Source organism: Oncorhynchus tshawytscha, linkage group LG13 (assembly GCF_018296145.1).
Source record: "Oncorhynchus tshawytscha isolate Ot180627B linkage group LG13, Otsh_v2.0, whole genome shotgun sequence".
Taxonomy (NCBI): Eukaryota; Metazoa; Chordata; class Actinopteri; order Salmoniformes; family Salmonidae; genus Oncorhynchus; species Oncorhynchus tshawytscha.
This window is the reverse complement of record NC_056441.1, coordinates 32,851,337-32,876,514: the sequence shown is the minus strand read 5'-3', so window position 1 is coordinate 32,876,514 and position 25,178 is coordinate 32,851,337. Positions and strand designations below refer to the sequence as shown.

The 25,178-nt window shown below is 42.6% G+C and overlaps 1 protein-coding gene across 2 annotated transcripts in view; it reads left to right on the top strand.

Annotated features, from left to right (window-relative positions):
• Window positions 1-1,475: 1,475 nt before the first annotated feature.
• LOC112264717 (synaptotagmin-11) overlaps window positions 1,476-25,178 on the top strand; it is a 28,628-nt gene continuing 4,925 nt past the window's right edge. The window contains exons 1-4 of one of the 2 annotated variants that reach the window (XM_042295538.1): window positions 1,476-1,797; window positions 18,377-19,113; window positions 21,054-21,281; window positions 24,989-25,109. In XM_042295538.1, the coding sequence (XP_042151472.1) occupies window positions 1,764-1,797; window positions 18,377-19,113; window positions 21,054-21,281; window positions 24,989-25,109 (1,120 nt within the window). In that variant the 5' untranslated portion in view covers window positions 1,476-1,763. Of the gene's footprint in view, window positions 1,798-6,373; window positions 6,479-18,376; window positions 19,114-21,053; window positions 21,282-24,988; window positions 25,110-25,178 lie in introns of those variants that run through there. The other variant, XM_042295539.1, reaches the window with a different exon arrangement.

Genomic DNA, 25,178 nt, shown 5'->3' with positions numbered 1-25,178 from the left:
AATTATGTTTTTAGCAGTAAGTGTTGTAGGACTCGAGTCCTCTCTCTCTCTCTCGACCACATATTGAGTTTCTCGTTCTTGTCTTGGTGTCGGATACATTTTTACTTGGTCTCGGACAGTGAGGACTCGTCATTTCTTCCCGAGACCAGCCAAAACTAGCAGAGTAAAAAAAAACTAATTATCAGCTTTCATTCAGTCAAATATAAGGCCAAATATATACACTCCTTTCTTGAAATCTTAATATCTTATCGTCTATTGAAACCTTTTCTTTCTACTTTACTCATAACATTACTGTCCTTTACTTTCATTGGAAAATCTCCTCAAACTTTGTTGAAATTTCCTTGACTCGCTGGTAGGGAAGATTGGGGGAAATTGTTGGAGTTGTGCACTTACTATTAGTAAAGGGGAGACCTGTTGGCATTACAAGACAATGTGATTGCTTATATTCCACCATAATTTGCAAATAAATTCATTAAAAATCCTACAATGTGATTTTCTGGATTTCTTTTCTCATTTTGTCTGTCATAGTTGAAGTGTGCCTATGATGAAAATTACAGGCCTCTCTCATCTTTTTAAGTGGGAGAACTTGCACAATTGGTGGCTGACTAAATACTTTTTTGCCCCACTGTATATTAGTGTTTCATTTTTCATATATATATATACATTTTTACAAATGTTAGAATTGTTCTTACACTTCTAGTATTTTGTGTAGATCATTGACAAAAAAAGACAATTAAATACATTTTAATCCCACTTTTTTGTAACACAAAAGAATGTGGAGTAAATCAAAGGGAGTGAATACTTTCTGACAGCACTGTAGCATCAGCAATCCAGGGTATACATCATTAGTGGGAATCAAACCCACGCTGACACAATAGGTTTATAATTAGCTATGTAAAATTATGGTTGTTGACGTGTATGGCTACATGGCAGATCCATTTTTGTACATTTGAATGTTGCAGTAATAGGATCTAGGCCTAATGTTTGAAAGAGCGAGAGAGAATATTGTTTTGATAGCAGACCTGATCCCAATGACTCTACTGCCCCAGCCTGGAGAGAACGACAACTGCGTTTGAATTTCCTGATGCAAAAGCAGACAAAAGAGTGATCAAGTTCAGATCTGACATCTGTAGGGGTAAAAAATAAGAGTACATCAACATCCATATTTTATTTTCAAGTTGGTTGCTATACTGTGAAAAACAGTTGTACTTAACTAGTGCAACAAAAAAAAGATTATCGTCTTCTGGGTCCCTATCATCTTTGTGACCAATTCCACTGCTTTGTTCTCATTCGCCAATTCTTGGTAGCGTCTTGGCAGTTCTTGGCGGCGATATGATTGGATGAGAAGGTTTGGAGGGGCTGGACCTCTGACCTCCTCATCCAATGTGTTTTGAGAAAGAGGCGAGAAGAGATTGACGCGAGGAATCAAGTGAATCAATTGAGATTCTCCCCTAGACTCCCCGTTATCAGGGGGGACCAACTCTGGTTGTAGTAGTCGCGCTCAGCAGCCGCACCCGAGCTCGAAACTGGAGTGGGAAGAAGCAAGCGCAAATGCCATCCCGAGCGCATCATTGAGAAGCGACAGGATCAAAACAATAATTTCGGACTGAGAAAAATACCACGGTCAAACATCGTCTCATCTGACCTTAAGAAAAAGCGGAGGGACAAGAACATTCATGGAAATAAAATAGAAACCTGCGAGTTTTAATGGTTTTCTTTTAATCTATTTTTTCTGACAACAACACAGCCATTTCAACCCCAAAATGACAGAGATAACCAATTTAAGACCAGCATATGGTAAGACATATTTTTCCTCATAATAATTAACGAAAAACAGCTGTATTTAGGCTACTTATTGGATGCCAGCCAACTGTTTTAGGCTAGCCGAAGAAAAATGAGTGTTTCTCAGGTTCTCCTCAGATTCTAAATGGTGTCATGTTGGCCTAGAAAGGCTGAAAGACGCCAGGTGCTAAATGTGTTGTTTATTCTCTACACATGTACTTTAATTATCTCCCCCAAAGCCTAGTTTTTTTGTATATTCAATTAATTTGATGTTTGAAATTAAATGGCACACGTCTATTTAATATTTCATAAAACACGGTTTATCTCCTAGAATGGATGTTATTCTGATGATTAGAAAGCTTTGAGCCAACAACTGGAATACATTTAAAATATATATATATAAAGTTGTGGAGAACACAGGCCAGCGAAGGCCTTGACTCTGCGTCAACAAATTCTAATAATTTTAAAACGGAGAATAGGGCTAATGTTTAATTTGTTTAATTTGTTGGGATTAGAAATAGGCATGTATATGAAAATGTGTGGTCATGCGTGCATTAGTTCCCGGCAGTCACCAATACTGCTTCGTCAGATTTTGGCTTGAAGGGGGAATATTGGCAGGGAAATGGACTGAATAAAAATGTGCCTTTTGACATTATGTAAAAACAAATAAAGTTGATTTCTAGTACATATTTATTGTGCGGTACGTATTTATTGTTATGGGTGAGACCTGTTTGGCCTGCTCCTACTGCGCTCATGCTTTCTCCAGCCTTCTCTAATGGCGTTGACTGCGCATGTGGGTTAGAGAGGATGATGACGTTATGTCTATTCTTGAGGCTTGGCATCAATCATGCCCGACTGCTCGCTCTTCTATTGTTTCAATGAACATCTACCCGAATTCCTGAACTGGACCCGTTGTCCATAGCCTAACAGAACATTTGGGCGGGGTGGGTGGTCTCACATCTCCCCAAAAACCTCACTCGCTGTCGCTGGGCAATCAATTCGAGTGCTCATTGTAATCTAGTTATGTAACCGTGGGACTGTCGGAAGCATTGATGGATGTTTTGCCAATAGTGCATCACGTATCACTGTCAGAGTTAAAACACCGGCTATGGGGCTTAACCTTGTGCAGAATATGTTGTTATTTAGAGAATGACTGGAGAATGAGTGGACAAAAATGGAAAAAACACTGGCTACACCCAGTCACACACATATATTTAGCCTACTGTATAAATATATGGTTTACACCTACAATTACTCAGCAATCAATTACGCAATATACAGCAACCAGTGTAGACAACTAATGGGACATATCACATTAACAAAAGCAGTAAGAAACAGTCTAATTTTCCTCTCCTCTGACCTGCACAAAGTCCCCGAAAAATAAATTAGCTCCTGAGAAGATTATTATGTTCTTTGTCTGCAGTGGATGGGTGAGGCCCTAATGTGTGTTTGTTTGTGTCAGGAGTGTTAGAGCAGCTCCTCGGTGAGAGGGCGTGGGGAGTCTAATTACACCAACAAAAGCACTCTATGTTCTATCATCTCTTCATTACCAATTTATATGCATTGTTAAATTCATATTACCATAATTCCTCTCCTTAACAGATAGCTATCGCCCAGAGCAACGTGCATGGTTTTGCTTTGATTCAGGACTTTCCTTCAGAGTTGAGGCCAGTGCCAAAGCTGGAGGGAACAGCTGCAGTTTACCCCACCTGAGGGCTCACACTGCTGAGCTGAGCCGAGCCAAAACAAGCTGTACTGAGCTGGCCTGGTTGTTGCTGTAACTGTTCTGGAAAGGACAATGTGAAAATGAAATACGATGTGAATGTGATGACCCCTTCTGCTTTACTTCCGTATCCAGTCCCATACTGTTTTGAATGGGTTTCAAGATCATATCATCAAATTCATGAAAACATGGCCATATATATTATATATAACATACAAAAGTTGAAAAACAATGCTGTGGGGGTGTTCACTTTCATCAGTGTATACCCGAGCGAGCACAGTATGGTTTGGTTCGCCGTGATATAGTTTGAAAACGATATTGGAGTGTGAAACTGTGTTCCATTGGACCCCACTCTATTCTTAACCATCACTACACACCATCACTTATTATCCAAGGCATGCATGTGGACAGAGGGGATAGTTGGGATGACGGTGGGTGTGTGGGTTGGCAGTCTTTGATGCAAAAGAGGGCAGATATTTTAAGATCCCCAGCCTGCAATGCCATCTTGGATCCAAAACCATGGCGTAGGAGTTACCGGAAGGACTGGCAGGGAGAAAGACTTGTTGAGTCAGGGAGTAGCCGAATATGAGCTATGTGAGGGATAGTCTGCACCTAAGACAGAGAGCTATGGTGAGAAATAAGTTAGAAATGATTGAATAACATGTATGTGTAAATTGATTTTGCAATGCTCACGCGCGAAGTGTGTCCGGTGTGGTTTGCGTGTAAGAGTTGTATTTGATGAGAACAGCATAGGTGCTAGCACAGAACCTTGTGGAACACCATACTTAATATTGGAATAATCAAAGTGAGTGTCCTTTTAGGATTTAAACCAGACGAGATTGTCTACGACTGACCAACTCGGTTTCTTAGTGTATTTAGTCTCTTCACAGTTCTTAGTGTCCGTTTTTGTAGTTTGAATCTTCTGTACATATCCTTCTTAGCCGATCAATTGACCTTTGACCTTTGTTGCTTTTAGCCTATCGATATTGACCTTTGTTGCTTATAGACACTTCTGGATGTTGTTCCGGATTTCTTCGAGAACAAGTTCTAATTTACAACTGCGACCTGGCCAAGATAAAGCAAAGCAGTTTGACACATACAACAACACAGAGTTACACATGGAATAAACAAACATACAGTCAATAATACAATAGAAAAAAAGTCTATATACAGTGTGTGCAAATGAGGTAAGATAAGGGAGGTAAGGCAATAAATAGGCCATGGTGGCAAAGTAATTACAATATACAAATTAAACACTGGAGTGACAGATGTGCAGATGATGAATGTGCAAGTAGAGATACTGGGGTGCAAAGTAGCAAGATAAATAAATAACAGTATGGGGATGAGGTAGTTGGATGTGCTATGTACATATTGCCTAGAGTTTGCAAAGCTGTCATCAAGGCAAAGGGTGGCTATTTGAAGAATCTCAAATATAAAATATATTTTGATTTGTTTAACACTTTTTTGGTTACTACATGATTCCATATGTGTTATTTCATAGTTTTGATGTCTTCACTATTATTCTACAATGTAGAAAATAGTAAAAATAAAGAAAAACCCTTGAATGAATAGGTGTTCTAAAACTATTGACCCGTAGTGTATGTACTTGATGAGGACATTACACAGTCATAACATAAGCAATGTAAAACACCTTTATATGTCTTATGAAGATGGTATAAGTCACTTAAAAGGTTTTCCTTGTTTAGTACCCTTATGTTATTGACTTTATCTCTTCAGGGCTACATCTCTTACTGTGGCAGTCTAGCCTGGATGAAGGGGTGAGCCGACACACAGTCCTACCTCATTCCTCCCTCCAGCTCTCTCCGTTCCTTCTCTCTGCAGTGTGTCCTGCATAGCCGCAGTGGCAGTGCCAAACAGAGCTTGTGATTTAATGCCATAGTGACTGGTGTCAGAGTGACAAGCCTCTTTCTGTCCCAGTGGTGAAATACAGCACACTCCACCTCGGGACACGGTGTCTGTCTGTGTCACTCATATTCACAGAGATTTCAGGATGAAGAAACACACACAGAGTTGTGTGAAAGGGGGTTTAGCTAGTCTATTAGCTCAGTCCTGTGAGAAGCTGAGCAGCAGTGGTTTACCCCAGCGTGTTGATGGCGGTAGGGGAGATGGACATTTACAAATGGGTTTTGTCTGTGTGCCATATGTTGTACATGTAAGAGGGAAACGGGTGTGTTTACGAGAACATTTCTATGAGTTTTGGGGTTGTTTGAAGAATACTTGAGACACACAACTCTTTGGAGTGGAGTTACTTAGGAAGGTATTATTTCCTCGCACCTTGACATCACCTTTCCTGAAGTTAGTGGTCAATCCTGGTTGGTTTGGCACCGAAAGTGTAGGAAGCATGAGTTTTTACTCACCAATGTAACAACACAGTGTGGTCAAAGACTTAGTAACTTAGTTGCAGTCATGATCTGGTTACCTATAAGTTCTAACATAGTTAGTTTATTATTTCCAGATAACTTCTAAACTATCCACAATGCACTATTTCTCACAATGCACTATTTCTCATATGGAGGATCTACTCTGCAACCGAGTTTGTATGCTAGCTCTGTAGGTAGCTCGAGCTGGCAAATGTAGACCACACATCATGCTTCTCACAGACTTTGTGGTTGTGTTATCTAGTGAGAACCTGTTGGCACGGCAGGCTCTAGTGCTTGCCATGGGCTTAAAATGAAAGAATATCATACCTACTTGCTTTAATTGTGTAGTACCACATCTGTTCTCCTTTTTGTTTTGTCAACTTTTGCCATGTTCGCTATGAAATAGGCTACATGAGTTTTGTAACTTTTTCCACCTTGGCTTAGTGCTAGCACGCTAGTTGACAGACATCTAGAATCTATCTATTTTGGATTTCTGCCCGGTGAAGCACTTGCCTCCCCCTCGCTTTGGTAGCTAACTCAGCCTGCACTCTTTTAAACGTTTTACCATCGGATGGGCCCCAACCTTCAATCTGTAAGTCTCTGCTCTCTCTTTGCTTTTAATCTGCAGTTATTTTTTAGTTGTGTTGTATTCGTTTTTTTCTAGCTGGTCTCCAGAAGTTGGATTCTAGCTTACTGACTATAACTGTGGTGGTTGGCTAGGCTGGCTAAGCTAATAGCTAGTTGGCTAAATAGCTAACGCTGGCTGGCTAGCTTGCTGGCTAAAACAACTGCATATACAGTAGCTAATATTATGGCGTTGTGTATTTCCTAAACGTTGGTTTACTTTAATGTCCACGGTCCCACACTTCCCCAGCTGTAAGCTAGCTGTTGATAGCAACTGGCTGACTCATTCAGTGCTAACGTAAGCAGGGTAGTATGGCTAACATGAGCAGACTAGTTGGCTAGCAATTTTGCAAGTTGTTGTAACAATAAATTCAAAAAGTATTTGCTTGTAAGTTGGCTGAAAATGTTGTTGAAACCAGTAGTCATGGCGATTTGGATTAATTTGAAGTTATAGATTTGACGTAATTTCTGTTGGAGTTTACATTATAGGGATCAGGCTGGCTTACCTGTTCCTCTATATTACATCACACCATGGAAAACCTTTTCCCGACTGGACTTCACCGATAGGAATTCGGAATTCTAATCGGTTTTATGTAATAACGCCAACAATAGAAAAGGGAGGTCACTTTGCATTGGGACTTTTGATGCATATACTAATGCAAAATCCCAATGTTACATGTGGTTACGTTGTTGCTACCTGCCCATCCATTTAGTGGTTAGAATGAGTGAATTCAGAGTATGGAGTGCTGGTTATATTTACTACTCTTCTGGTAGTCTAAGCCCAGACGTCACACTTTATCCTTAATAACACACTCCTCATTTCCTCCTTTCCTCCTCTCTTCGGTAACTGCACAACGCTCCTCTCTCCATCATAACCTCGTCCTCCTCTTCCTGCCCTACCGTCACACTCCTCTGTGTTCCTGTATTCCTCCACGGTCCCACACTTCCCCATTCTCCTCCTCGCGTATGAATCAGACAATTAGAATCATTGCTCGTGATTAACAATTTACTGCAGTCTATTAATCATGGATGCCCCCTGCTTGTGCACAGACACGTGTGCATAGACACGAGCACACACACATTCTCTCTCTCACACACACACACACACACACACACACACACACACACACACACACACACACACACACGCTTGTTCTTTCAAGCATTGTGCTCCTTTTGATACTGTTGGTTTTATTAGTAAGTCCTGGATTTCAACCTTTTCTTCAGTATTGCTATTGAGGTTTGAACGGTTTATTTAATTTAGACCTTGACCTTATGGGTAATGTCAGTCTCTCGCTGGGGGAATGCCTCTAGGCAACAAGAGCTGCTCAGCTGGGCTTTAAAGACCCTCCAAAAAAGTGGCATCATCTGATTCTCAAGCCCCACTGAGGTCGCAATGATCAATGGAGTAGAGGGGGGTTGAGTCTTTGTCTAGAGGGGGATAGTGGGTGTGGATAGCTAGACACTATGGAGATACAGTGAGTGGATGAGAGAGGAAGAGAGAGATGACAAAATAGAGTAGGAAAAGGGAGAACATTTCCTTGGTGGATCAGGAGAAAGAGAGAAAGGAAAGCAGAATTGGATGCCAGTAACTGTTTTGAATGCCAATACAAAAAATATTCTAAATGGTTTAGCCACCTGCTGTTCTGAATTCCCATGGCCCGCAGGGAAGTCACTCTTCAGAAATGTCCCAACCAGTCTGTTTGTCTGGCACGCTTGCTCTCGACTCTCAGTCTGGGACCTAGCTATAGATCCTTTGTCTCACTGTTTGTCTCTCTGTTAGCAGCTAATGTCACCACTCATTCGTACCCCATTTCCTCACTCTCTCTCTTCCTTTCACCATTTCCTCTCCTCTTTCTCTGCTGACAATCCATCTCTCTCTCTCTCGTCTTCCTGCTACCTTTTTGATTTATTTACTCTTTAACCCCTTTTTTTCTCTTCCCCAATATCGTGGTATCCGGTTGGTAGTTACAGTCTTGTCTCATTGCTGCAACTCCCGTACGGACTCAGGAGAGGTGAAGGTCAAGAGTCGTGCGTCCTCCGAAACACAACCCAACCAAGCCGCACTGCTTCTTGACACAATGCCCACTTAAGCCGGAAGCCAGCCGCACCAATGTGTCGGAGGAAACAGCTGCGACAGAGTCTGGACTCGAACCCAGGATTTCTAGTGGCACAACTAGCACTGTGATGCAGTGTCTTAGACCACTGCACCACTCGGGAGGCCCCTACCTTTGATTTCTAACACACTTCCTGTCCTCAAGTAACCATGTTTGCAACTTTCCTTTTCTGGCCATTTTGGTTTTTCCAAAAGCTCTTAAAAGCCTCCTGTCTGTCACACAACTGGACAAGTGCCTGCTGACCCAATTTTGGCCTCCTGCACTGTTGCTAAGCCCCTCCAACTGACTTCACTGCTGGATATGAATATTGACTGCTAACACACAGCTAAATCCCTGCACATGCAGCTTACTGGTGGCCCAGGGTGTGGCTGGCTGCAGGCTCAAGCATCTGGGGTCATCCAGTCAAGAACTGGCCTGGTCAAACCAGGCTTAATGTTGCACTCACTGTTGCTTCCAATCGTGAAGGCTGTGTTCAGTCTGGTTTTACCAGGCTACTAGTTCCCGCCAAGGTGCATGAAGGTTAATGAAGGCAGCTATTGCCGAAACCTGTTTTTTATATATATAGAAAGCAAGATGACTTATAATTGTACTTCCATTTTCCTCCAAGAGAAAATCTTGTGCAGAATTATTGTAGTCGATAGCTGGGGCCTCTGTCATCTTTGTTTTATAACAGAGGTAGGTAACCTTAAGCAAATGTGACTACGCATAGTTATTCCTGACCACTGAGGTTGGTTTGGGCTTCAGTCACAGATTTTAACTGTAGAAGGTGGCTTATCAGAATGCAGATGTGAATCTGATTATGTTTAAGTCAAATATTTTATCTATTTGGGCTTCTTGTGGTCAATTTGCAGTCTATAAATGATTTGTAATTATGTTCCGGCCCCCCGAACAGCCACTCCAGAAATAAAATCGGCCAGCGGCTGAATCTAGTTGATGATCCCTGGTTTACACTAAAAACGACAAGTAACTTCTATGAAATTTCCCATGACAACGGCATGCATAATTCAGGGTATTTATTTATTTAGTTTTTTATGCATCTGCATCAGTGGCTTTTTGTGAATGCTGTATGTGGGTGTGTTTTTAGAAATGTTTGTAAATGCATGAACACTCAGTATGCTAAGTGTTTATGGTGTAGTTCCTATACTTATTATCCATGATGCTGTGGAGTTTTACATAGAACTCACAGGAGACAAGGAGAAACTCTCCAAAGCTCTTGAGGCCTCATTATAGCTGTGATCAGTGCAGCTGTACAGCAGTGTCTGTCAACCACATGCATGCACGCACACGCACAGACACAGATACGCATACACCCACTTCTGCCGGCATGTCTGCCAAAAACATCTCTCAGCCTCTCTCTTTACACAGAAACTTTCTCAGAATAGGCATCCCCCCTCTGGTGGTTGCTGGCGTCTGGTTAAGGGCTGCTTGTGTGGAGATGGTGGAACACACATCCTGTTCTCATCCGCTCTGGGGTTCCTGGGCAAACTCTGAATTCCAATCAGCTCCATCTGACCAGCTCGATGGGAGAGGGGCCCCGCGGTTGCCAGGGCGACCCATGACACGGGCCACAGAGAGAGAGAGAGAGAGCGAGAGAGAGAGAGAGAGAGAGAGAGAGAAAAGATATGGATAGAAGTGAGGGAAATGGAGATGAGTGTTATGCAAGAGAGAGACGAGAGTGCAGCAAATACTAAATAAAAACCAAGTTTCCATGGTAGTAAACATACAACACAAAAGTAACAATACAGACATACAGTGGCAAGAAAAAGTATGTGAACCCTTTGGAATTACCTGGATTTCTGCATAAATTTGACAACAATAGACAAACTCAGTGTGCTTAAACTAATAGCACATAAATTATTGTATTTCTCTTGTCTATATTGAGTACATCATTTAAACATTCACAGTGTAGGTTGGGGAAAGTATATGAACTCCTACTGTAGGCTAATGACTTCTGCAAAAGCTAACTGGAGTCAGCTAACCTGGAGTCCAATCAATGAGACGAGATTGGAGATTTTAGTTAGAGCTGCCCTGCCCCATATAAAACACTCACAAAATGTGAGTTTGCTATTCACAAGAAGCATTGCCTGATGTGAACCATGCCTTGAACAAAAGAGATCTCAGAAGACCTAAGATGAAGAATTGTTGCCTTGCATAAAGCTGGAAAGGGTAACAAAAGTATCTCTAAAAGTCAGTCCGGTAAGACAAATTGTCTATAAATTGAGACATTTCAGCACTGTTACTACGGGGCAGTTAACCTACTGTCCATAGGCCGTAATTGTAAATAAGAATTTGTTCTTAAAACGGACATGCCTAGTTAAATAAACGTAAAATAAATTAAACTCTCCCTAAGAGTGGCTTTCCTGCAAAGATGACTGCAAGAGCACAGCGCAGAATGCTCAATGAGGTTAAGAAGAATCCTACCTACGATACATAACTCTAAACAAGAATGGTATTCATGGGAGGACACCACGGAAGAAGCCACTGCTGTCCAAAAAAAACATTGCTGCACGTCTAAAGTTTGTAAAAGAGCACCTGGATGTTCCACAGCGCTACTGGCAAAATATTCTGTGGACAGATGAAACTGAAGTTCGGTTGTTTGGATGGAACACACAACACTTTATGTGAGAAAAAAAGGCACAGCACACGAACATCAACACCTCATCCCAACTGTAAACTATGGTGGAGGGAGCATCATGGTTTGGGGCTGCTTTGCTGCCTCAGGGCCTGGACAGCTTGCTTTCATCAACGGAAAAATGAATTCCCAAGTTTATCAAGACATTTTCCAGAAGAATGTAAGGCTATCTGTCCACCAATTGAAGCTCAACAGAAGGTGATGCAACAGGACAACAACCTAAAAGACAGAACAACAGAATTTCTTGAACAGAAGAAAATGGAGTGGCCCAGTCAGTCCTGACCTCAACCCGAATGAGATGCTGTGGCATCCCAAGAATATTGTGGAACTGAAACAGTTTTGTAAAGAGGAGTAGTCCAAAATTCCTCCTGACCATTGGGCAGGTCTGATCCACAACTACAGAAAATATTTGGTTGATATTATTGCTGCCAAAAGAGGGTCAACCTGTTATTAAATCCAAGGGTTCACATCAGTTGAAGTCGGAAGTTTACATACACCTTAGCCAAATACATTTAAACTCCGTTTTTCACAAATCCTGACATTTAATCCTAGTAACAATTCCATGTCTTAGGTCAGTTTATCACAATTTATTTTAAGAATGTGAAATGTCAGAATAATGGTGGAGTGATTTATATCAGCTTTTATTTCTTTCTTCACATTCCCAGTGGGTCAGAAGTTTACATACACTCAATTAGTATTTGGTAGCATTGCCTTTAAATTGTAGCCTTCCACAAGCTTCCCACAATAAGTTGGGTGAATTTTGGCCCATTCCCCCTGACAGAGCTGGTGTAACTGAGTCAGGTTTGTAGGACTCCTTGCTCGCGCATGCTTTTTCAGTTCTGCCCACAATTGTTTATGTAGGATTGAGGTCAGGACTTTGTGATGGCCGCTCCAATACCTTGACTTTGTTGTCCTTAAGCCGTTTTGCCACAACTTTGGAATTATGCTTGGGGTCATTGTCCATTTGGATGAGCCATTTGCAACCAAGCTTTAACTTCTTGACTGGTGTCTTGAGATGTTGCTTCAATATATCCACCTAATTCTCCTCCCTCATGATGCCATATATTTTGTGAAGTGCACCAGTCCCTCCTGCAGCAAAGCACCCCCACCACATGATGCTGCCACCCCCGTGCTTCACGGTTGGGATTGTGTTCTTTGGCTTGCAAGCCTCCCCATTTTTCCTCCGAACATAACGATGGTCATTATGGCCAAACAGTTCTATTTTTGTTTCATCAGACCAGAGGACATTTCTCCAAAAAGTACGATCTTTGTCCCCATGTGCAGTTGCAAACCGTAGTCTGGCTTTTTTTATGGCGGTTTTGGAGCAATGGCGTCTTCTTTGCTGAGCGGCCCCTCAGGTTATGTCGATATAGGACTCGTTTTACTGTGGATATAGATACTTTTGTACCTGTTTTCTCCAGCATCTTCACAAGGTCCTTTGATGTTGTTCTGGGACTGATTTGCACTTTTCGCACCAAAGTACGTTCATCTCTAGGAGACAGAAGGTGTCTCCTTCCTGAGTGTTATGACAGCTGCGTGGTCCCATGGTGTTTATACTTGCATATTATTGTTTGTACAGATGAATGTGGTACCTTCAGGCGTTTGGAAATTGCTCCCAAGGATGAACCAGACTTGTGGAGGTCTTGGCTGATTTTTTTTCTTTTCCCATGATGTCAAGCAAAGAGGCACTGAGTTTGAAGGTAGGCCTTCAAATACGGCCACAGGTACACCTCCAATTAACTCAAATGATGTCAATTAGCCTATCAGAAGCTTCTAAAGCCATGAAATCATTTTCTGTACTTTTCCAAGCTGTTCAAAGGCACAGTCAACAAGACTTTGTTAACAAGACATTTGTGGAGTGGTTGAAAAACGAGTTTTAATGACTCCAACCTAAGTGTATGTGAACTTCTGACTTCAACTGTACTTTTTTCACCTTGCACTGTGAATGTTTACACCGTGTGTTCAATAAAGACATGACAAATTCTAATTGTTTGTGTGTTATTAGTTTAAGCAGACTATTGGTCCGTTGTTGTGACTTAGATGAAGATCAGATCAAATGTTATGACCATGACCAATTTATGCAGAAATCCAGGTAATTCTAAAGGCTTCACATACTTTTTTTATTCCCACTGTAGTTTAAACATTGGCAACAAGACCGAAAACCCACTACTTACTCAAAGAAAGGCAATGTGCCTCTGTCAATCGGTCCCTTAGAAAATGTGACCATGAAACTGTTACAGTAGCGAGTGGAAACGTTTTCAGACGTTTTTGTTTGGTACTGGTCCCCCATGGGAATCGTTCCCACAACCTTGGCATTGCAAGCACTATGCTCTACCAACTGAACCACACGGGACCAAGAAGGTATTGCTCTCACTCAGGTTAGTCTTTGGACTCGTTACAACACTGACTACAGTGTGTGTACATGTTTGTGACTACAGGGTTGGTGAAGAGGCGGTCTCTCTCAGGTTACTCAGAGATTGAGTCAGTACTGAAGAGATTGTAAGTAAGAACGTAAGCAAGACTTGCCTGAGCCAGAGCGACACTAATTATTGCCCCATTCTAATAGAAGACTTACAAAGAGGTTTTGAAAGAAATGCCGCCATAGATGTTGTGACCAATACAGTCGTGTTTTGTAACGTCAAAATGGCTGTCAAAACAACAGGGTTCAGAGGGTCTTGAGTTGATGAAGTACCTACAGTACATTCAGGAAAATTTTGACATTTGACCCTTGACTTTTTCCACATTTTGTTACGTTACTGCCTTATTCTTAAATGGATTCAATAAACACATTGGTGAGAAAATCTACACACAATAGTCCATAATGACAAAGAGAAAACAGGTTTTTAGATTATTTTTTAAAGTTCAAAACAGTAATACCTTATTTACATATGTATTCAGACCCTTTGCTATGAGACTCTGAATTTAGCTCTGATGCATCCTGTTTCCATTGATCATCCTTGAAATATTTCTACAACCTGATTGGAGTCCACCTGTGGTAAATTCAATTGATTGGACATGATTTGGAAAGGCACACACCTGTCTATATAAGGTTCCACAGTTAACAGTGCATATCAGAAAAAATCCAAGCCATGAGGTCGAAGGAATTGTCCGTAGAGCTCCGAGACAGGATTGTGTCGAGGCACAGATCTGGGGAAGGGTGCCAACAACATTCTGCAGCATTGAAGGTTCCCAAGAACACAGTGGCCTCCTTAAATGGAAGAAGTTTGGAACCACCAAGACTCTCCCTAGAGCTGGCTGCCTGACCAAACTGAGCAATCAGGGGGGAGAAGGGCCTTGGTCAAGGAGGTCGCTCTGATAGAGCTCCAGAGTTCCTCTGTGGAGATGGGAGAACCTTCCAGAAGGACAACAATCTCTGCAGCACTCTGCTAATCAGGCCTTTGTGGTAGAGTGGCCAGATGGAAGCCACTCCTCTGTAAAAGTAGCATGGCAGCCTGCTTGGAGTTTGCCAAAAGGCACCGAAAGAACACTCGGACCACGAGAAACAAGATTCTCTGGTCTGATGAAATGAAGACTGAACTCTTTGGCCTGAATGCCAAGCATCACGTCTGGAGGAAACCTGGCACCATCCCTACGGTGAAGCATGGTGGCAGCATCATGCTGTGGGGATGTTTTTCAGTGGCATGGACTGGGAGACTAGTCTGGATCAAGGGAAAGATGAACTAGGCAAAGTACAGAGAGATCTTTGATGAAAACCTGCTCCAGAGTGCTCAGGACCTCAGAATGGGGTGATGGTTCCCCTTCCAACAGGACAACAACCCTAAGCACACAGCCAAGATAACGCAGGAGTGGCTTCGGTACAAATCTCTGAATGTCCTTGAGGGGCCCAGCCAGAGCCCGGACTTGAACCTCTTGAGAGACCTGAAAACAGCTGTGCAGCAATGCTCTCCATCCAACGTGACAGAGCTTGAGAGGATCTACAGAGAAGAACGGGAGAAACTCCCCAAGTAAATCAAATTTTATTTGTCACATACACCTGGTTAGCAGATGTTAATTGCCAGTGTAGCGAAGTGCTTGTGCTTCTAGTTCCGACAGTGCAGTAATATCTAACAAGTAATCTAAAAATCTCCAACAACTACCTAATACACACATCTAAAGGGGTGAATGAGAATATGTACATGTAAGTATATGGATGAGTGATGGTCGAGCGGCATAGGCAAGGTACAATAGATACATAAAATACAGTGTCCTTTGACAGCTTTTTGGTCTTGGCCATAGTGGAGTTTGGAGTGTGACTGTTTGAGGTTGTGGACAGGTGTCTTTTATACTGATAAGTTCAAACAGGTGCCATTAATACAGGTAACGAGTGGAGAACAGAGGAGCCTCTTAAAGAATAAGTTACAGGTCTGTGAGAGCCAGAAATCTTGCTTGTTTGTAGGTGACCAAATACTTATTTTCCACCATAATTTGCAAAAAAATTCATTAAAAATCCTACAATGTGATTTTCTGGATTTTTTTTCTCATTTTGTCTGTCATAGTTGAAGTGTACCTATGATGAAAATTACAGGCCTCTGTCATCTTTTTAAGTGGGAGAACTTGCACAATTGGTGGCTGACTAAATACTTTTTTGACCCACTGTACATGTGATATGAGTAATGTAAGATATGTAAACATTATAAATCAAATACAGTATATACATGTGATATGAGTAATGCAAGATATGTAAACATGAATAAAGTGGCATTATTTAGTGCCGTTGTAGAAAGTGACTAGTGACCCATTTAGGGGCCAGTTATTGGGTCTCAATGTAGGCAGCAGCCTCTCTGAGTTAATGATAGCTGTTTATCAGTCTGATGGTCTTGAGATAGATGTTTTTCAGTCACCTCGGTCCCAGGCGTTGATGCACCTGTACCTGTAAATACCTGTCTGCCAAACTTGTAGCGTCACAGCTAATCGCTGCCAAAGGTGCTTCAACAAAGTACTGAGTAAAGGGTCTGAATGCTTATGTAAATGTCACATTTCAGTTTTTTATTTTTAATAAAATAGCAAACAATTCTAAAAACCTGTTTGTGCTTTGTCATTATGGGGTATTGTGTGTCGATTGATGAGGAGAAACAATGATTTAATCCATTTTCGTATCAGGCTGTAACGTAACAAAATGTGGAAACGGTGAAGAGGTCTGAACACTTTTCGAATGCGCTGTACTTCTACGACAATGAGTGTTTTCAAGTTTGTCACCTAGTCTACAAACACCAATATTGAACAGTAAAGAGTGCTCTGTACTGTACATCCTAGAGATCAGCATACTATTTTTCTCTCCATGCAATGATTTTATTTTTATTAGGCTACACAAACAAACGAAACAGCTGATATAGTTTTATACAACAATGTCATTTTCCCAACAGAGGCAATGTAAAATGACTGGTAGCAGCAAGCCAAGTGCAGAATTACTTTTTTATATTAAATTATACTGAACATGGCCACAGTAATGGAATACTTTATTCAGATTTGTTCCTATTATAATACCATGTAGTGCTTAATAGTCGACACAGTGAAGCGTTCCCTGACTGCTTTCAGTGTTTATATCAACATCAATCCAACTATATTTCTGTTACACATTTCCAGTGACTCACAATACACAATGCTATGCACTGTTCATTTAATAATTTGACCCTTTTAAATTCACTGATTGTGTTGATAACTAGCAAAACATAATGCACCGCTTATGTTAATCTACTACGGTTAACATAGAAATGCCATAGAATAGTTTTCCTTTATTCAGAATACCAAATATTCCATCACACGTGTTTGTTGATATTATTTATCCATCTCTTAAAAATGATATTTTCAGAAAAAGTCTCCCTCTCCCTGTGTCCTTAGCCTCACCTTTCTCCTCACATCCATAGCCACACCTCAGAACTAGGCAGCACTTTATTTCGCACCACTATTTAAGGTACGGCAACTGCTCGGCCTCTGACCTCAAGGCGCTACAGAGGGTAATGCGTTACGGCCCAGTACATCACTGGGACCAAGCTTCCTGCCATCCAGGACCTCTACACCAGGCGGTGTCAGAGGAAGGTCCTAAAAATGGCCAAAGACTCCAGCCACCCTAGTCATTGACTGTTCTCTCTGCTACAGCACGGCAAGTGGTACGGAGCTCCAAGTCTAGGTCCAAAAGGCTTCTTGCTAAGAATAACAGCTTCTACCCCCAAGCCATAAGTCTTCTGGACAGCTAATCAAATGGCTACCCGGACTATTTGCATAGTCACTACCTCTACCTACATGTACATATTACGTCAATTACCTTGACTAACCAGTACCCCCACACATTCACTTGGTACCGGTACCCCCTGTATATAGCCTCGTTATTGTTATTTTATTGTTGCTCTTTTATTTGTTTATTTGTTTTATTTAGTAAATATTTTCTTAAGTCTTATTTTTCTTAAAATTGCATTGTTGGTTAAGGGCTTGTAGGTAAGCATTTCATGGTAAGGTCTACCTGTTATATTCGGCGCATGTGCCAAATAAAATTTGATTTGATTTTGAATACCAGTTAAACGTGTACTGTCAAATAAGGTGCCAGCCGAAGCTTGGATCCAGGCTGGTGCCACAGCTGTCAGTCACTTTTTAAACTGGGTCACATGCTTAGTCCAAATGTAGGTCAGTGGTGTTGTGTGTTTTCCTAAACGCTCCGGGTAGAACATGGTGTAGAACATACTGTAATCCTTCTGCAACGGCTTATACTAACTTCAACTTCCTCATCTGACTGACTGTATGGGGCAAGGCCCCACGAAACGTGAACAGGGGGGAAAAATTTGAAATACTCTGATCAAGTCCATCCATTTTACAAGGTTTAACCAGTTTTCCTGCTTTTCGGGACACATATTTTTGACAGCCTTTCATCTTCTCACTTTAGGCAGGGAATTATGCTTTTTGATGGAATACAACCTTCTGTTTCATTATGTGTTTTCATTCCGCACTTGTTCTTCCTTTGTTTGTTGAAGGCAGTTTTTTAGAAGGCCTAATCTACCTGTTAGTAAGGCTTTCAACCCATCAGTATTGAAGGAATGAAGTGAATAACGGTGGAAAGGAAATCATAAAATGAATAAGATTTCCCTGCTCTCTCCCTGTCCCTCATTCCCCTCCTCGCCCCTCTCAGAGGTGTCCCCGGTGCTGGCGGGCTTCCTGGGCGCCGGGGTCCTGGTGGTCTCGGTCACGGTGGCCGTCTTCCTCTGGACCTGCTGCCAGCGTCGCTACCGCCAGATGACGGGCAGCTACAAGCTCCAATCGGGGCCCTGTGACCCGGCCGTCGACCCGCCCTACAAGTTCATCCACATGCTCAAGGGAATCAGCATCTACCCGGAGACACTCAGTAACAAGAAGATCGTCCGCGTGGGTCGACGCCCGGGCTCCTCGCGAAATGGCGGCGGATCCGGCGTAGAGTGGGGTCGTAATGGCGAGCGAGGAAGAGGTGGAGGGGGAGGAAGGGTGATGCTGGTGGACGCTGACCCAGAAACGGGCCTGCTCAACGGCTCCACCCACCTGCAGATGAGCCACCTGCTGCCTCCTGCTGGACAGCCCAGGCTAGAGCGGGCGCTGCCCATCCGAGCCGACTACTGCTGCCTGGAGAGCAGCTCCGGAGGTAACAGCAGTAGCAGTAGCTGTGATGCCAGCAAGACAGCTTCGCCCTTTACTCCGTGCCAGGGGGAGGGCACCACCACGCCGCACGCTGCCCTAGGCACCCTCAGCCTGTCCGTGGACTACAACTTCCCCAAGAAGGCGCTGGTGGTGACCATTGTTGGCGCCCAGGGTCTGCCGGCCGTGGACGAGCAGGCGGGTAGCTCGGACCCCTACGTGAAGATGACCATACTGCCAGAAAAGAAGCATCGGGTCAAGGTGAGTCTGGTTCCTCTGGAGGTTTCTTCCTACCTACAGGGTTAATCCTTGATTTGCTTTGTTGTGTTTTTAGGGTTTAGGTATTTGGGGTTGCGGTCCCAATTAGCTTAATACTTTTATTATTTAATTATTTGAATTTTCATTATTACAGGATTAGATCAAAATAAGAACATTTTTTAAAACATCTTTTAAGTATACAAACATGATTGGGGCCCTGGGCAAGAAAAGTTTGAAGACCCCTGCATTATCCCTCTCATTTTGTATTGTAAAAGAGTTGTGTCACTGTAACTGTTTAACTGTTACTGTACGTGTAACTGTTTAACTGTTACTGTACGTGTAACTGTTTAACTGTTACTGTACGTGTAACTGTTTAACTGTTACTGTACATGTAACTGTTTAACTGTTACTGTAAGTGTAACTGTTTAACTGTTATACGTACAGTAACTGTTACTGTAAGTGTAACTGTTTAACTGTTACTGTACGTGTAACTGTTTAACTGTTACTGTACGTGTAACTGTTTAACTGTTACTGTACGTGTAACTGTTTAACTGTTACTGTACGTGTAACTGTTTAACTGTTACTGTACATGTAACTGTTTAACTGTTACTGTAAGTGTAACTGTTTAACTGTTATACGTACAGTAACTGTTACTGTAAGTGTAACTGTTTAACTGTTACTGTACGTGTAACTGTTTAACTGTTACTGTACATGTAACTGTTTAACTGTTACTGTACATGTAACTGTTTAACTGTTACTGTACGTGTAACTGTTTAACTGTTACTGTACGTGTAACTGTTTAACTGTTACTGTACGTGTAACTGTTTAACTGTTACTGTACGTGTAACTGTTTAACTGTTACTGTACGTGTAACTGTTTAACTGTTACTGTACATGTAACTGTTTAACTGTTACTGTAAGTGTGACTGTTTAACTGTTACACGTACAGTAACTGTTACTGTAAGTGTAACTGTTTAACTGTTACTGTAAGTGTGACTGTTTAACTGTTACTGTACGTGTAATTGTTTAACTGTTACTGTACGTGTAACTGTTTAACTGTTACTGTACGTGTAACTGTTACTGTAAGTGTAACTGTTTAACTGTTACTGTACGTGTAACTGTTACTGTAAGTGTAACGGTTTAAGTGTTACTGTACGTGTAACGGTTTAAGTGTTACTGTACGTGTAACGGTTTAAGTGTTACTGTACGTGTAACGGTTTAAGTGTTACTGTACGTGTAACTGTTTAACTGTTACTGTACGTGTAACTGTTTAACTGTTACTGTACGTGTAACTGTTTAACTGTTACTGTACATGTAACTGTTTAACTGTTACTGTAAGTGTGACTGTTTAACTGTTACACGTACAGTAACTGTTACTGTAAGTGTAACTGTTTAACTGTTACTGTAAGTGTAACTGTTTAACTGTTACTGTAAGTGTGACTGTTTAACTGTTACTGTACGTGTAATTGTTTAACTGTTACTGTACGTGTAACTGTTTAACTGTTACTGTACGTGTAACTGTTACTGTAAGTGTAACTGTTTAACTGTTACTGTACGTGTAACTGTTACTGTAAGTGTAACGGTTTAAGTGTTACTGTACGTGTAACGGTTTAAGTGTTACTGTACGTGTAACGGTTTAAGTGTTACTGTAAGTGTAACGGTTTAAGTGTTACTGTAAGTGTAACTGTTTAACTGTTACTGTAAGTGTAACTGTTTAACTGTTACTGTACATGTAAATGTTACTGTACGTGTAACGGTTTAAGTGTTACTGTACGTGTAACGGTTTAAGTGTTACTGTAAGTGTAACGGTTTAAATGTTACTGTAAGTGTAACGGTTTAAGTGTTACTGTAAGTGTGACTGTTTAACTGTTACTGTAAGTGTGACTGTTTAAGTGCTATTGTCACAATAGCAACCAGACTGAAATATGACCAATTGCTCTTCAGACCCGCGTCCTGAGGAAGACCTTGGAGCCAGTGTTTGACGAGACGTTTACGTTCTACGGCGTGGCCTACAGCACACTGCCCGACCTCACACTGCACTTCCTGGTGCTCAGCTTTGACCGCTTCGCCCGTGATGATGTCATCGGGGAGGCGGCAGTGCCTCTGGCCGGGCTGGACCCCAGCACAGGACGAGTTCACATCACCCAACAGATCAGCAAGAGACACATCCAGGTGAGGAAAGGGAAAGGGAAGGATGGAGGGAGGAGACAAGGAATTACTTGTATTTATTACCTTTTATTTAAACATGTTATTGAGAACATTCTCTTTTACAATAATGACAAAAGACACATCCTGGTTAGAGAATGGGAATTAGGAATGGAGAGAAGGAGGAGGAGGGAGAGAGAAGAGAAACCGGATGAAAGTGAGAAAGGCATTTTCTTTTATTGAGAGGAATACAGGTGAGGAATCGAGGGATGGAGGATAGATGATGAAAAAGACTCTAGAATGAGGGCCGGAATGAAAAGAAGGGAGACAAAAAGGGGAAAGAGGATGAAAGGGAGGGAGGGAATGGGGTGTGGTAAAAGAGGGCAATTCATAGAGAGATGAGTAGACAGAATTTGAGGATAGAGGGAGGAGTTGGAGTGGTAAGGAGGGAGAGAAGGATAGAGAGAGAGGATGGAGAAGTGGAACAGTTGATGGGCTTTTATGGCCAGCAACACTAGAGATGAAGAGGGGGAGGGATAATGAGAGAGACGGGGAAGAAAGAGAGAAAGGTTGGCAGAAAGGCGATACATTTGCAAAATAAGGGAGGGAGGGAGGGAGAGAGAGAGAGAGAATAGGGAGAGAGAAAGGGTAGGGGAGAGAGAGGGTAGGGAGAGAGAGAGGGGAGGGAGGGAGAGAGAGTGGATGGAGAGAGAGAGGAATGGGGAGGAGAGGGGATGGAGAGAGAGGGGATGGGGGAGAGAGGGGATGGGGGGAGAGGGGGAGAGAGAGGGGATGGGAGAGAGGGCAGGGGAGAGAGAGGGGATGGGAGAGAGAGGAGATGGAGAGAGAGAGGGGATGGGAGAGAGAGGAGATGGGGAGAGAGAGAGAGAGAGAGGGGATGGGGAGAGAGGGCAGGGGAGAGAGAGGGGATGTGGAGAGAGAGGGGATGGAGAGAGAGAGGGGATGGGGAGAGAGAGGGGATGGGGAGAAAGAGGGTATGGAGAGAGAGGGGATGGAGAGAGAGAGAGGATGGAGAGAGAGAGGGGATGGAGAGAGAGGGGTGGTATAGACAGAGCAGAAAGATGGAGACGAGAGGGAGGGCAATGGAGAGAAGAGAGGGTAATGGAGAGAGAAAGAGAAATTGAGGGGTTAGGCTACTACCATTGACAAGAAAGAGCCCCACACATAGCACAGAGAGGGAGAGACCGAGAGAGAGAGACCTCCGCACAACACAATCTGCATTGAGAAAAAGATTACAGAGAAACCTAAATGCATACCACACACACACACACACACACACAAACACAGAGAGAGAGGCTCATTCAGCACACACAACCTGTTTCTTTTCCACTCTTCGAAGACAGCAGCAGACACACACACATGCACAGTCATGCCCACACGACACGTGTAAACACATTACATGCATAAGTATCATTCCCAGTGCCAATGTAAGCCTGTCAAGCGAGGCAGTACAGATATGTATACACACATGCATAATATCTTCCTCCATATACACATACACCCACACCAACATTCTCAATTTCATCTCCATGCAGTCACACTATTTCACACCCCTCTCTCTCTCTCTGACTCCTATAGAGATTTATCAGTACATAGTTCTACCATTTCCTCTCTCTTTCTTTTTCTCTCCCTCTCTTTCCCTTTCTCTCCCTGTCTCTCATCTTCCTCTCTATCTGTCTCTTTCTACCCCCTCTCTCCCTTTCTTCCCCTCCTTCCATCTCTCTCTCTCTCTCCTCATCTCTTTACTCCTTCGTTCAGAAGAGGGCCTTAAATTGAATTCCCTCCCATTTCACTGCAGCCTGAAGCGGTTTAGAGACGGGAGGGAATCGATCTTCCAGTGGGGAGAGAGAAGGAACAAGACATAAATAGAGGGAGAGAAAGATTAGTCTGAGTAAATGAAAAAGAGAGACTTGGGTATCTGCTGATGAAGAGGAGAAGGAGTGCGATGCCACTGAACAAATGAAGAGGGGGAAAAAGACAACAGTACATGAGAAAGAGAGAGATGGATGATACAGTAGTAGGGGACGAATTAGAGAGAGAAGGGCATCATTGGACGGAGAGAAAGCGAGATGGCGCTGCGATAAAAAGGAGTGTGGCTGGACCATAAGTCCAGAGGAGACGTCCATGAACCTTTTAAGTGACTTAAGTGGAGGGGGGAAGCTTAAATTATTGAAGTGGGGAGCAGTAAAGACGTCACACTCATTACGACAGCGGTAGCTCACACACTTAGAAGTTGTTCAAAAAAAAAAGAAGCCATTACCCGTTTAGAACATAAAAAGGTATATTTTGAGCATTGTGATTCTCCACCATTCTACAGGAGCACTAAAACGCATCAAAACTCCCGTTCAGCCCAAGGCGTCTAAAATGTCACATTGGTTTATATGGCAGCACTAGCTCCTAGCGCTGTTAGGACTTCTCTCTCAGCCCGTCTTGACTAATGAGGCCATAGGAGACTTAAAGAAATAAACCAAGCGCAAACTGAGTTCATGGTATGTCCATTCATATAATAAAAAGAAATGCTTGAAAGTATGACAAATGTACCATTTGCGTTGTACTTTAGAGAAATATTTTTTGAAAGATTAAATTGTCAGGGAACTAAGCAACACTAAAAATGGTGGGTCATTTTCTGCATTTCACTCCGCAGTGAGTCTATGGCATGTTCATTTATATACTCAAAAGGTGCTTTTAAGTGTGAAATGTACCATTTACTAGATGAGTACTTCAGAATGTAGTCAAAAGGAGTACAGTGTTAGGGAACTGAAGTATTGTTGTGTAGCGACTGCAGTGGTTTCAGACTATTTTTAAAGACTAGACTTTCTTAGAGCAGAATTCCCCTAGTGGGGATTCTAAATGAGATGTGGCGTTAAGTCCTGCTCGTTAATGAAAAAGCTACAGATGCACTGGACTAGAGAAAATTAGGAGGCTATCTATTTACGTCATACTTTGCATGCAGATCCCAGTGCAGATGGTAGCGGATTTGCACACGCACGCATGGCAAGACACACACGCGCGTACGTCCCGGCCCGGGTAATTCTCTAGTTCTCCTTTTTTAAGTTCAAGCTCAGCCTTGGGCCGCCTCCCACAGTGCGTTGCCATAGTGACACCTAGGTGTAGTATACGAATTCACGAGAAAGAGAGTGAGGCCAAGAGTAAAACGGAGAGCGAGATGAACAGAAAGACAGGGGAAGCTGCAGGTCTACATACTGTATATTACTTTTACGGAAATTATCTATGGTGTATAAATTGTGTGGAAGTGGGTAGTGGGTTATTGACGTATAATGTCTGCCCTATTTGTGTGCAAGGCAGGTTTTGTGTGTATGAGTGTACTGTATGCGTACTTTGTGTGTGCATGTGTGTGTTCTAACTAGGTGTTCTCCCTGCAGTGTGTGTGTATCTACATTCTAACCCTGCGTTCTCTCTGCAGTGTGTGTGTATCTACATTCTAACCCTGCGTTCTCTCTGCAGTGTGTGTGTATCTGCGTTCTCTTTGCAGTGTGTGTGTATCTACATTCTAACCCTGCGTTCTCTCTGCAGTGTGTGTGTATCTGCGTTCTCTTTGCAGTGTGTGTGTATCTACATTCTAACCCTGCGTTCTCTCTGCAGTGTGTGTGTATCTACATTCTAACCCTGCGTTCTCTCTGCAGTGTGTGTGTATCTGCGTTCTCTTTGCAGTGTGTGTGTATCTACATTCTAACCCTGCGTTCTCTCTGCAGTGTGTGAGCCGTGGGGAGCTGCTGGTGTCTTTGTCCTACCAGCCTGTCACTCACAGGCTCAATGTGGTGGTGCTGAAGGCCAAACACCTGCCCAGGATGGACATCACTGGCCTGTCAGGCAGTAAGTACCACACACACACACACACACACACACACACACACACACACACACCTCACCCCCTTTCCCCTC